This window comes from Sciurus carolinensis, chromosome 17 (assembly GCF_902686445.1).
Source record: "Sciurus carolinensis chromosome 17, mSciCar1.2, whole genome shotgun sequence".
Classification (NCBI taxonomy): Eukaryota; Metazoa; Chordata; class Mammalia; order Rodentia; family Sciuridae; genus Sciurus; species Sciurus carolinensis.
In genome coordinates this window covers 61,409,395-61,423,870 of record NC_062229.1, presented here as the reverse complement: position 1 = coordinate 61,423,870, position 14,476 = coordinate 61,409,395, and the positions used below count along the sequence as shown (strand labels likewise).

General features: G+C 41.2%; 1 protein-coding gene across 18 annotated transcripts in view; it reads left to right on the top strand.

The window, feature by feature from the left end:
• Positions 1-14,476, top strand: part of Cadps (calcium dependent secretion activator) — a 488,152-nt gene that overhangs the window by 95,140 nt on the left and 378,536 nt on the right. For all 18 annotated transcript variants that reach the window (XM_047531270.1, XM_047531267.1, XM_047531269.1 and 15 more), the window contains exon 2: positions 9,276-9,389. In XM_047531270.1, coding sequence (XP_047387226.1) covers positions 9,276-9,389 — 114 coding nt within the window. The remainder of the gene's footprint in view (positions 1-9,275; positions 9,390-14,476) is intronic.

The following is a 14,476-nucleotide window of genomic DNA, read 5'->3' as shown; positions in this document are numbered from 1 at the left end:
AGAGACTTCCATGATATTCTGGAGAGCACTCAGGAGTACTTGCTTGGGCAGGACATAAATACTGCTTGTCCTCTGTTGAGACCAGTGATGTCTGATCTCAAAGGAGGTCCCCCTTCCCCACTGCTTCCAAGAAGGAACCAAAGCAATTATAAAACCAACACCTTCAAAATATGAATGATACAAAATCACAGGGGAGAGAGTTAAATCAACAATCAATATCATTTTAACATTCCAGAACTCATTCATTCAGAGGGTCCCTGAAACCACTGCCCATTCCACCTGGTCCATATTGCTATGTGACATGGGGTAGTGGAACTCAAAAACATGCATGACTTTTACTCTTTCCTGCTTCCGAATTTCAGGGCAATCTTTAGTGACAGGATTTTCTGTATTTTCCCTTGGCAGTGTTTGTACTGCTCTGCTTGGGTCCCTTTACAGAAGATTGCTAGAAGGGTGTGTGTGTGTGTGTGTATGTGTAATTAATACATTTTACTTTTAAAGCAGTTTTAGCTTCACAGAAAATTTGAGCACAAGGTACAGAATTCCCATATAGTCACTCTGCCCCTCCCCCAACATAGTTTCTCCCATTGTTAATATCTTGCTTTAGTGTGAGCTTTAGCTACAGCTGATGAAGCAGCAGCAATCCATCACCAGCTAAAGACCCCAGTTTACACGAACACTTGTGTTTTTTTTAGTTGTTTCCAGTTTCAGAGTACCGTCAAGCCTGGCCCCATTTCTTCTCTCTGTCTTTCTAGATCCTGAATGGAGACTACTAGAATAACCACTTAAGGTGTCCACATTCTTCCAAATAGCCCAGTCTCCTGAAGAGGGATTCCAATCCATTGCACCTGTTGTCACTGTGCATGACTGACAAGGTTCTTATCTAAATCAATTTCAATGAAGTTCATGGTGGTGGTTTGAAGGGTATAGCATTCAAGAATCTTAGACAGTCTACCACATTCAGGTGTTTTCACCTTTACTTCGGAAATCATTGCAACTGCTAAGTTCACTATTAAGCCTCCTAAGACCCACGATGGTGTTTAGTGATTCGTGACTTCATGTATTGCTGCATTGGTCCTTTTAATCTGGGCTCCAGCCAGAAACTACCCACCTTTCCATTTCCAGCAACTGTGACTTTTAGTTTTGGATTACCCTGTTATGCATGCTTACGTCGAGAGCTGCCTCTTAGCCTGTTTTCAGGTCAACAGAGTCTGAATTATAAATTGACAAAAGAAATTTTTGATGTATCCTTCCAATAGACCCCCACACGTGCTTTCTTTCTGTGCTCATTTTGCACCCCCATCCTGGAATGACCGTCTCCTGCCTCCTCCCAGCTTTTCCCGCTCCTTCCTCTTCTCCCAGCTATTCCTGTCTTGGTAAACGAAGATTCTATTCTATGCAAGACCCTCCTCTCCTCATATGCCACAGCTTGCTTGGAACGTTTTCCTTATTGCATGCTGGCCCTGAGAACTCCTTCCTATGCCCCAATCCCTCGCCCTGTCAAATCAGCTTCTGTACAGAACACATGAGGGGCTTCTCCTTGCATTGACCCTCAATCCTAACACCCCGCTTTGGCATCCAAAGCCTGACACCAGGCTCTATTCTCTGCCTACTCTGTTCCCACACTCTGTTCCCCATGATCCTCTCCTCCTAACTACCTTGGAACATTAAAAACCTGGATAATGGGTGTTATTTAGGTTAACCTGTGATGAGTTTAACATGGTTATTTTTAGTTCATTAATAAATATTTAAGATCCCATTTATTTTTTTAAATTTTTTTTATTAGCGTGTTATCGTTATACATAATAGTGAGGTTCATTTTGGGGTGGCAGTAAAGGTGATTCTCTTCTCATCTCGCCCTTTCTCGGTATTTCCTCCTCTCCTCCCATCTTCAATCCGCCTATTAGCCTGACGCACTCTCTAGGTTCATTCTTCCTATTTCATTCCTCTTCGGCTAGATGGTTGTTTTCTGAGAGAATCCCATCCTCGCCATGTGCTCATTCTGCCTCCATTGTGATCTCTTCCCTTCAGAACTCTTTGTGGGAAAGAGCATCACATTGGCTGTCTTATGTCTCTTTCTTCTTTCATTCAAACCCAAATAGGTCTTTAGAAATAACATAACTGATAGGTCTTTCTATTACTTGTTTTTTTTTTTTTTTTCTTTTTTTGGTACCAGGGATGGAACCAAGGGCACATAACCACTGAACCACATTCCCAACCCCCCACCCTTTTTTTTTTCCTTTTTAAATATTTTATTTAGAGACAGGGTCTCGCTAAGCTGCTGAGGCTGGCTTTGAAATATACCTCCAGTTACAACCCCATTAATGCTACCAAGGATTAATGCACTGATTGGGTTAAGTCTTTCATAACACAATCACTTCACCTCTAAACCTTCTTGCCTTGTCTCTCACATGAGCTTTTGGGGGACACCTCATATCTAGGCCATCTGAGCATATATATATATATATATATATATATATATATATATGTATGTATATATATATATATATGCATGAAAAGAAAACAAATGATGAAGGAAAGGGAAAAAGAAAAACTAAACAAAATAATACTTTAATATGTTTTATTATAGAGTCTTTATGTATGTCAGGTACTAGTCTTTGTACCTTGCATATATTATCTTTTTTAATTATTGCAACCAGATAACACATAGCACCATTCCCTGTTTTCAACCAAGAAAACCAGTTAACTACTTGCCCAAGGTCTTGTAGTAAAGCCAAGATTCTTCCTCACTCTGAATTTGACTTTCTTTCCTGAGACCAGCACTTAGAACATGTGGTTTTCTCACTATAGGTCCATGTTTTAGTCAGCTTTTTTGCCACTATGACCTAAAGACCTGATGAGAACAATTAGAGGAGGAAAAGTTTAGTGGGGGGCCCAGGATTTCAGAGGTCTCAGCCCATAGGTGGCCAACTCCATTCCTCAGGGCATGAGATGAGGCAGAACAACATGGCGGAAGGGTGTGGTGGAGGAAAGCAGCTGGGGACATGGCACCAGGAAGCAGAGAGAGCTCTGCTGAACAAGGGCCAAATACATACCCCAAAGACACGACACGCCCCTAGTGATGCACCTCCTCTAGCCACAACCTACCTACCTACAGTTACAACCCCATTAATGCTACCAAGGATTAATGCACTGATTGGGTTAAGGCTCTCATAACACAATCACTTCACCTCTAAACCTTCTTGCCTTGTCTCTCACATGAGCTTTTGGGGGACACCTCATGTCTAGGCCATAACAGTCCATTTGACACTCCTCCTCTGTGTTGCAGTGAATTACAAATGTCCCAAAATGCAGTGGGAATTTCCAGCCCTTGGTTAATGAGTTAGATTGAAGCGAGGATGCTTGAATCATTCTAGCAAAATCTGCAACCACAGATTTTGCAATAATTACCTTTCATCTTTTCAGGTTTTCTACTCTTGGAACTCATTACTGCAATTCCCCCTTCTGGCCTTGATGCACAAGTGGATTCTATCCATATTAAATACTGTCCGTTGGACTTTTGTTTCAGGAGCATTCTCTCTGTATGCAGCTCACAGAAACCTGTTTGTTTATCTAGAGTTTCACATGCCGTGTCCACTGCTCTGGGTCAAGTATTTTAGTTTGTTCACGTAAGGTCACCTTCTGGGTTCAATCCTATCTAGGTTGCCCAGAGATCAACTCTACCTCACAGATTGATTCTCAGACTTACTCTTTTTAAGAACTGCTAGGTAAGATTTTCATTCACTCCTGCAATTGGCAAAGAGTGCTGGAAAGTCAAAGATGAACTGTGATCTCAGACTTAAGAGTTAAGATTATTCCTTGACCATTTTAAATCTCCAAGGCCTGGTAGGCAGTAAGCATGGAGTGAGTTAATGCATGCATTCAGCAAATCCTTGGTTGGTCTATGATGTGCCAGACAGTAGAAGAATAGCAGAGTGCAAGATGGGTGTGGTTCTTGTGCTTCTCTTGCAGAGAGGTGCACACTGAAAAGTCAGCACAGTTTGAAAATAAAGAAAGTCCTGATAGCCTTAAGTATGAAATGGGTCAGTTATGGTTAGAGTCCTACATTGGAAAATCATGTCGCAATGAGTTGGAGCAAATTTGGATGAATCTCGTAATGTATGGTGCACTGGCAGAGAGTTGAAAACCAGGCAAAACTAACCCAGGATGATAGAAGTCAGGCTTATAGTCAGCTTTGGAATGAGGCAGTGACTGGGGACCCTCAGGTGCTTCTGGGGTCTGGGTAACATTCTTTATTTTGATATCAGAGTTGGAATTTTTTTATTTCAATTTTTTTATTTGTTCTTTTTAGATATCCATGAGAGTAGAGTGCATTCTGACACATCATACATGGAGTGTGACTTCCCATTCTTGTGGTTGGACATGGTGTGGAGTTTCACTGGTCGTGTGTTCATATATGAACATAGGAAAGTGATGTCCCCTTCATTCCACTGTCTTTCCTATTCCCATCCCCCACTTCCCTTCATTCCCCTTTGTCTAATCCAGTGAACTTCTGTTCTACCCCTGCCAAACCCCTTATGGTGTGTTAGCATCCACATATCAGAGAGAACATTCAGCCTTTGGTTTTGGGGGATGAGCTTATTTTACTTAGCATGATAGTGTCCAGTTCCATCCATTTACAGGCAAATGCCATCATTTCATTCTTCCTTATGGCTGAGTAGTATTCCATTGTGTATTCATACCACATTTTCTTTATCTATTCATCTGTTGAAGGACACCTAGGAGGGTTCCATACGGTAGCTGTTGTGAATGGAGCTGTGTTATGGTCTGGATGTGAGGTGTCCCACAAAACTCAAGTGTGAGACATGCAAGAAAGTTCAGAGGAGAAATGATTGGGTTAGAGAGCCTTAACCTAATCAGTGAATGAATCCCTGATGGGATTAACTGAGTGGTGACTGGAGGCAGGTGGGTGTGGCTGGAGGAAGTGGTTCATTGGGGGCGTGGCTTTGGGGGCGTGGCTTTGGTGTATATATTTGTATCTGGCAAGTGGAGACTTATCTCTCTCTGCTTCCTGGTTACCATGTGAGCTGCTTCCCTCCTCCATTCTCTTCCGCCATGATGTTCAATCTCACCTCAAGCCCTGAGGAATGGAGCCAGCTGTCTATGGACTGAGACCTCTGAAACTGTGTGCCCTTAAGTAAACTTTTTCTCCTCTATAATTGTTCTGGTCAGGTCTTTAAGTCACAGCAGTGGAAAAAGTTGACTAAAATAAGCCGCTATAGACATTAGTGTGGCTGCATCACTATAGTATGATTTTACATCTGTGAGGTATAATACTGAAGTGTGGGATAACTCTGTGCCAGTTTTTCTGCTGATTATTTTACTTTTCCTAGTTAGTCATCATGAGCATTCCATAAGGTCAGTGCTGGCCCATTATACGGATGAAGCAGTTGAGGTTTGCCCAGTGACACACACCTAGAGAGCCAACCAAATAAACTCAACGTTTGTTTAATTAGTGGTGAAAAATTAGTAAAAGTGGATGGGCAGGTGGCAAGACAGTTCTGCCAATCAAACTCCTACCCCTAACTCCCCTTGCTGCTGGGAGCTGATATGGTGAGGGAAGTGTGAGATGTTTTGTGTGGATTTGAGATGTGTTCTCTGACCTTGATTGAAATTAATGTTCCTGAAGATTCTTTCTCTTTTGAAAGTTCAATATACTTTAATTTCTCCTCTGAATTCCTAAAAAACAAACAAAAAAATTGTGCATTCTTTGTATGCTTTTTCTTCTCCATCTGAACTGCAGAATCCCTGAGGACAAACCCGTATTCGTTTTGATTTCCAGCGCCTGGTCCTGGCCAGTGAGATCAAGGGTTGAATGTGTCTTATTAAACACTAAAGCCTGGGTCCTGGTACAGGGCTGGGCAGATGGTGGTTGCTTTGTAAATATTTGTGAATGAGTGAGCATTGTGCATATTGAATGAAAGTTTAGGCAGGTAAATGGATTTGGCCTGGGTCGACAAGCAATCATCGTCATTCAGATGATGGTGCATGGGTTTATTTCAATTAAGCATTTAATGTGGTGTATATACACCATGGAGTATTACTCAGTCATAAAAAGAATGACTTTATGGCATTTGCTGGTAAATGGATGGATCTAGAGACTATCATGCTAAGTGAAATAAGCCAATTCCAAAAAACATCAAAGGTCAAAAGTTTTCTCTGATTTGTGGAAGTTAACCCACAATAAGGGGAAAAAGGGAAGAATAGAAGTTCAGTAGATTAGACAAAAGGGAATGAAGGGAAGGGAGGAAGGATAGGAAAAATAACACAGTGGAATAAATGTGATATAATTTGCCTATGAACATATATGAATGCACAGTGAATCCCACCATTGTGTACAGCCACAAAAATGGGGTCCTAATTAGAACAGGATATATTCCATGCCTATATATCAAAATGGATTCTACTGTCATGTATAATTAAAAAGAACCAATAAGAAAATAAATAAAAGAAAAAAGAGAAATGAAGTATTTAAGACAAAAGCAAAATTTATTGCTCTCTCTTGCTCCATCACCCCAACCCATCCCCAAAATCTTACAGAGCTGGGCCTGACCCTGTTTGGAAGGAATTCTGCGCAAGAAATTCTGTGAATGGCCTTGGTTTGTTCTATTCTGTAAGGATTTGTGATTGAAGTCAGTTATGTTCGACCTTCATAAAAGAAATTCATGTTATGGTGTCATTTTTATGAGCAAATGAATTGCTGCCTCATATTTTAGCTCAAATGGTTTCAAGCACATTTCAAAATAACTATGATTTTCTCTTCATCTCCTCTTACACCAGTATCCCTGGGTCAGAAATAGGAAAGCTTAAACAAAGTGAGTTAGAAGTGAATTCACTGCATGCTGAAGAGCCACAGCATCCAGTACAGTCGCCAGTAGCCATGGGGCTGTTAAACACTACCCCTTGGTCACTCAGCACTGAGATGTGGTTCAAGGGTAAAATACACCTGATTTCCCAAACATGACATTGAAAGTGTAAAATGTCTCATAAATTTGCATAGTGATCACAGGTTAGAAATGGTAATACTTTGGACACATTGGATTAAATAAATATATTAAAATTCATTTCACTTTTTCTTTCCTTTTTATTTTTTTTGGGGGGTTGGGGGGGTTGGAGTGCTTGGATTGAACCCAGGACCTTGTGCACATTCTCCTGTTCCTTTTAATATTTTTGAAATGTGGCTTCTAGAAAATTGAAAATTACAAATGTAGCCACCGTTGAACAGCAGCTCTCCAGAATGCAATGACTGTGAATCTGCCTAGTACTGAACCCCTCTTTATCTACCCCTGAGTCCACGGTGCCCCCAATTCTCCCAGAGTGACAAAATGTAACTAAAGCACCCCAGCTACCATCAGTGCCCATTCTCAAAACTCTGGTTTGATGTCTTTTATTTGGTTTCCTGATTAAGTCAAAGCTCAGTTTAGGCTTGAGAGTCCTTTAGCTTTTAAACTTTATTTTCTGAGCCACATCCCCAACCCTTTTTATGTTTTCTTTTGAGACAGTGTCTCGCTGAGTTGCTTAGGGCCTCGCTAAATTGCTGAGGCTGGCTTTGAACTCTCCATCCTCCTGCCTCAGCCTCCCAAGCCACTGGGATTATAGGCATGCACCACTGTGCCTGGTTCACTGAGAATTCTTAAGATCCACTCTCTGTATTTCTCAAGAATACAGTATATCATCATTAACTATAGTCACCATGCTGTGTAATAAATCAGAAACTCATAATTGTTTTTAAAAAAGCACTCATATTATGTCATAAAAGAGCTATAATTATCCTGAGGCAGTGACTAATTAGTATTTATCACCATTTTCCAAGTGAGAAAACTGAGGGCAAGATAAAATGTATTTATTGAAACCCAACTCTGTTCCAGAATGCCAACCCAGAATATAAGTGGCTTTTCTGAGATGACACAGTGGCCTGACAGAACTGGTACTGGAAAGATCTTTCTTTTTCTACTAACACGGGGTTCTCAGACAGCATCCCAGTCTTAATTTTGAAGTATGACCTTTTACAAACTGTTAACCCTTTGGAAAAGTTAAAACTTTTTAACTTTTAAAAGATCAGTTTTAGCTGACATTTGACAATTTTTTTTGTAAATGAGAGCTGTGTCAAGGATATAAAAAATTATTTATCTTTCCTATACTTCCTTCATTCATTCATTCATGTATCTGGCCCTACTTATTGGGTGCTGCTGTGTGTAAGACACGAAACTAGCTTCAGACTTTGCTAGCAAAGTCGAACTAGTTAACAATTTATCACAAACAAGGTGTTGATGTCAACTGCAGACTATGGACTCACATACAGGAAGACCCACCAGGCTGGGGGTGGAGAAGACCCAGTTAGTGATGCTCATGTAGAGGCTGAGGATAGTGGGATACAACCAGACCAGGTGGAGGTAGAAAAATTGGTAGGAATTTTGCAGGGGTACTTTCCTAAGAGGGAAATAAAGGTAGGATTGGTAAGGAAAGGAATTGCAAAGAACCTACCTGCCCAAATTATGGTATTTCCTGGAAGTGCCCAGATGTTTCTCATGTGGCCGTGGATATATCAACACCAATGTATTCTGAAAGTCTCTGCATAGTGCCAGACTTCAAGACATTTCAGTGGAGTGTTTTGCTCTGACAAGTTTAACAGACAAAATTCTTGGAGTAGGGCAAACTGCTTTGTAGCCTTTGCCTAGTTCCATGGTTTAAATATTCCCATCCTGGCTGATAGCCAACAACCAGAGAGACATCACTGAACTTGAAATTGGGAAGAATGTGAGGTAGCACCCCATTTCCATATCACAAATACCATAGATAGAAGTAACCACAAAAGCACAGATAAAAGGAAAATATGTGAAAATGTAAGCAATTAATATTGAGTCTGATACATATATTAGATCTTAGTTTTGCTTCTAACTCAGTATATTTAACTGGAATTTGTATAACTTTTTTGTTGTTTGGTATTGGGGATTGAACCCCGGGGTGCTTAACCACTGAGCCTCAGCCCCAGCTCTATTTTGTATTTGATTTAGAGACAGGGTGTCTCTGAGTTGCTTAGGGCCTCACTAAGTTGCTGAGGCTGGCTTTGAACTCATGACCCTCCTGCCTCAGCCTCCTGAGCCTGCAGGATTACACCGTGCCCGGCTTGTATGACTTTTTAATGATAACCATGTTTCTGCCCCCACACACTAATGACTGGCATTTTGGTGGAAAATAACCTTTGGCCTCATCCGGAACAAGTTCTCAGTGTCTCCTTTCTCTGTTTCTTGCAGATCAGCAAACAGCAGCTGCAGACAGTCAAGGACCGGTTTCAGGCCTTCCTCAATGGGGAAACGCAGATTGTGGCTGATGAAGCCTTCATGAACGCAGTGCAGAGTTACTATGAGGTAAGAACCACCAAGTAACACAAGACCCAGGCACCAGGCACAGGAATTCTGAGTTACTGGAGACAAGGAACAAGAGCCTGGGGCTTCTATGGGGTCCTCCCTCCTGAGGCAAAGGGGTTGGTGATTTGTTACAATGCTAAGGAATAATAGCATTTTGCTTTAAGGAATGCTGCAAATACAAATGACTGTGTTTTTATTGTTATTTCTGAGTTTTGCTTCTAACTCAGTATATTTAACTGGAATTTGTACAACTTTTTTCTGATACTGGAGATTGAACCCAGGGGAGCTTTACCACTGACCCACATCCCCAGTCCTTTTTATTTTTTATTCTGAGCAAGAACCTTGATAAGTTACTGAGGCTGATCTCAAACATGAGATCCTCCTGCCTCAGCCTCCCAAATTGTTAGGATTACAGGTGTGCACCACCATGCTCAGTCAAACTACTATTTTCTAACTGATTTTTAGGTGGAGTGTTTTCAATAGGATTTGTAAGATCCTGATGAGTTAGATCCTGCTTAGTTTCTATTTTACTGATGAAGAAACAGAGACTCAAAGAAGTTAAATCAGTTAGTCAAGATCATGCAGCTTTTAAAATGTTGGAAGCTAAGACTTTGTGTCCAGACCATTTTTCTACCATTTAAACCATTTCTACTGGAGCTGGGCATAGTGGTGCACATCTGTAATCCCAGTGACTCTAGAGGCTGAGGCAAGAGGATTGTAAGTTCAAGGCCCATCTCAGCAATGTAGTGAGGCCCTCAGTAATATAACAAGACCCTGCTTCAAAATTTCAAGAAAATTTGTTTTAAAAAAAAAGAGCTGGGAAACAAGTTTTTAAAACAATTTTTTTTAAGGCAGGGAATATAGCTCAGTGATAAAGCATCCCAATTCAATTCAATTCCTAGAGCCAGAAAAAAAAAAAAAGAAAGAAGAAAAAGAAGAAAGGAAATCAAAACATTTCTAAGGACTCTTAGTGCCTCCCAAGGATGATGCCTTAACCATCTCCCTTATGCTTTCTATTAAAATACTGCCATGTGTGGGTTCTTTTCTAGAGATTAGAATTCTGTCCAAAATGTAGTACTTACCTGGAGAAAAAACCTACAATGGAGAGAACACAGGCTGAGTACACATCTCAGGTTAATTTTCACCACTGACCTGCTAAGGTTTATTTATCAATAAAGTAGTTTTTATATTATTTTTTTTTCTTTTGGTACTGGGGATGGAACCCAGGGGTGCTTAACCACTGAGCCACATCCCCAGCCCTTTTTTGTATTTTATTTAGAGACAGGGTCTCACTGAGTTGCTTAGGGACTTGCTAAGTTGCTGAGGCTGGTTTTGAATGCAAGATCCTCCTGCCTCAGCCTCCCGAGCTGCTGGGCTTACAGGTGTGCACCACCATATCCATCTGCACAATTATTTTTAAGTTTTATAAATATTCTTTCTCATTGTGGATATTTTCTGTCACTTGTCCATCATTAAAGAAATAGGCATGCCATTTGCTGGAAAATGGATGGAACTTGAGAGCATTATGTTAAGCAAAATAAGCCAAACTCAGAAAGTCAAGGGTTGTATGCTTTCTTCCAGAAGTCGAAAGTAGAGAAGAAAAAGGGGGGAAAATGGCAGCGAGGTGGTGGCCTCATGAAAATAGAAGTAGTCTAATAGAGTAAAAGAAGGGGAGCAAGAGCGGGGGACGGGGAGGTACTGGGAAATGAAATTGACCCAATTATATGGTTGTACTGTGTGCATGCACAAATATGTAACAATGCAGCCCCCCACTAATATATAAAATTAAAAAGCACCAACTATAAAGAGTTTTTTAAAAATAGCAGCAGATATACCCTACCTTCCCATTGGCAATGTTTTCCTGCCATTCATATTGTCAGAAATGATTGCTTCATCGTCAAAAGACATTTTACTTAATGTACTAATCTATGTTAATGTGAACCAGATAAATATTATCTGTATTTGGAATGCTGTGCCCCAGATTTCTTATCCACTGTCAAGTCGAGATTAAAACTATTAGATATGAACTCCTAAACACCAAAAGCTTATGGCATCCTGCCATTTGCAAATCAAAATAATAATGATAAGTTGTGAAACAAGTGTTAAGAAAATCCAACACAATCTGATCCCGCCCCAGTAGAATTGCTTCATTAATTTTCTTCTTTCTTTCCTCCCTCTAGTTCTCCCTCCCTTCCTCACTCCTTTCCTTCTTTCTATTATTAGAAAATTATTTCAAAACAAATATGGTGGTGCTCCTGCTTCTTGGGTACTCTAAGTACACCATGATCTTCCCACTGCCCAAATCCACAGTTGCTTTCCACATGGTTGTTGATTGACACCCTAGTGGAGAAATCCTGATTTGGTAAAACCCGCCTTCCCACTGATTGTGGAAGTATTTGATTCCTTCATGGAGCATGATTGCAATTAGATCTTGGGAAAATATTATCAACTGGTTTGCTACATAGCATTTAATAGTAAACAACCATTTTTTCTGTGATATTTGTTGGTACCAACCACAGACCCGTTTTACACAGTATTTCCTTCATGGGGATTTCTATATGAAGCTTTTTTAGAAGTTGAGGTCATTTTTTAGCTAGGGAAAATGCATGCCTGTAATTCCATCAACTGGGAAGGCTGAGGCAGGAGGATCTCAAGTTCAAAGTCAGTCTCAGCAACTTAGCAAGGCCCTCAGCAACTCAGTGACACCCTGTTTCTAAATAAAATATAGAAAAGGGTTGGGGATGTGGCTCAGTGGCTAAGCACCCCTGAGTTCAATCCCTGGTATCAAAAGAGAAAAAAAAAAAAAAAAGTCGATCATTTTTACACCTGTCCAAATTTAAATCTTTTCTTACTTTTGCAAATAGCATTCATGATTGCCAGTGAGCATTGGACTTGCTGCTTTATCTGATGTCATGCAGTTCTTCAGCTGAGTAGAAATGGAATTTGGAATTACAGTGATGCATGGCAGTGAATTATTTGAGTATATCTAACAGAAGATTGTGTATAGAAAATGCCTGGTAATGAAATTAATCCCCTCCCCCAGCTTTTTCAAGTTCTGAAAGCCAGTGGGGAGAGAAATGTGAGAACCCTTGTTGAAACAGACCCTTATCAATGGTTCTCCATGTTTAGAGTCGTTCAGCAGAGTTTATAAATTTGTAGATTGCACATCTTAATTAGAAAGCTCATTTGACTAATGACATAAATTAAAAGAAAGTGCCATTTCTGTTAATTAAATTTGAAAATTAATAGTTGTCACTGTGCTAATGAGTCTCTGGGAATTGTCATGATATCTATACGGATCCCGATATTTTCCTCCATAGTGTCTGGTTTATTGGAAAGAGCTTCTTTTGGGTCTGGTGAGAAGGCGGGCCAACAAGAAATGACTGAATATTTAATGTTAGGATTTGAGTAACATAGGAAAGAATGTGGGGCATGAATGATCTAACTGCTGTCTTCATTAGTAAAGCTTTAGAGAGTCTGAGATTCACTTTTCTAGGGAAGTCTAATCCTCTGAAGCAGAGGTCCTCAATCCAGGGATCAGGATTAATATTTAGCTTGGCAGAGCTCCAGGTGGATTACCCCTCCTCTCTCCCTCCTCCATCACTCCTGGGCTGTGGAAAAGCTAGTACCTTTCCTCCACCTGACTCTGGGATCTGAGTGTACCCCTAGTCAACCTGTTTGGGCCAGGACTCTTTGAACTCCAAATGACAGACACTTACCTCAAATTGGCTTTAGCCTAAAAAGAGATACGTTTGTTCAAGTAACTGAATAGTTCAGGACTAGGCCCAGCTTCAGCCATGGCAGAGCTAGAGACTCCAGAGCCGCCAGCCAGCAAGATGGCCATCTTCCCCCACTTCTTTTTTTTTTTTTTGGTACCAGGGATTGAACCCAGAGGCACTTAACCACTGAGCCACATCCCCAGCTCTCTTTTATATTTTATTTAGAAACAGAGTCTCACTGAGTTGCTTAGGGCCTCGCTAAATTGCGGAGGCTGGCTTTGAACTTGTGATCCTCCTGCCTCAGCCTCCCCAGCCACTGGAATAACAGGTGTGTGCCTCTATGCCCAGCCCTTTCCCCCTTCTTCTCCTGTATCGCCTCATGCGTGAACTTCTCTCTTGGGCAGGTACTCTCCACGTAGAAGACACTAGGCCCCTGCTACCAGTTTTGCAACCCCAGCAGCAAAGAGAACACCTCTTTGCTGAAAGTCCCAGCAAAGACCAGAGGCGACTTGCTAGGATAGACATGGGTCAACTGTTCCTTCTTGAATCGGTCACAATGGATGGAGTCGAAAAACCACCTTGGGACACAGTCAGGGATGGTACCACCTCTGAAGCCTGAAGTCAGGCTCAGTCCCCCTCCAGTCATTGCAGTGACACAACATGGTCTCCTAATAAGAAACCAGGGTGCTTGATGCTGGAGGAGGTGAATGTATGCTCAGAAGATGAGATCAGCAGACATCCTCCTTCCAAATGGATTCCATTTCCTCCTCCTTTCTTCCTCCCCACCTTCCTCTCTCTCACACACACCATACACTCCATCCTACCACCCTACACCACACCTTCACATACTAGTTGACCAGCAACCATGGCAGTTTAAAAATATATATGGAAACTTTTCCTTTAAAACTTTTGAGATTACTGTACTAGAAAAGCTCAGTTTAGATAAGCCAGGCATGGCAGTGCATGCCTGTAATCCCAACAGTTTGGGAGGCTGAAGCAAGAGGATCACAAGTTCAAAGCCAGCCTCAGCAATTTAGTGAGGCCCTAAGAACTCAGGGAGACCCTGTCTCTAAATAAAATATTAAAAGGGCTGGGGATGTGGCTCAGTGGTTAAGCGCCCCTGGATTTAATCCCTGGTACACACACACACACACACACACACACACACATACACACACAAAAACTCAGTTTAGGCATAAGAATTTTTTTGCTACGGCAATGATTTGTCAACATGCTAGAATAATCCAGAGCCATTTTTTCAGAAATAAAAGTAGTGGGGAGAAGCTGGGGATATAGCTCAGTTGGTAGAGTGCTTGCCTCACAAGCACGAGACCGTGGGTTCGATCCCCAGCACTGCCAAACAGTAGT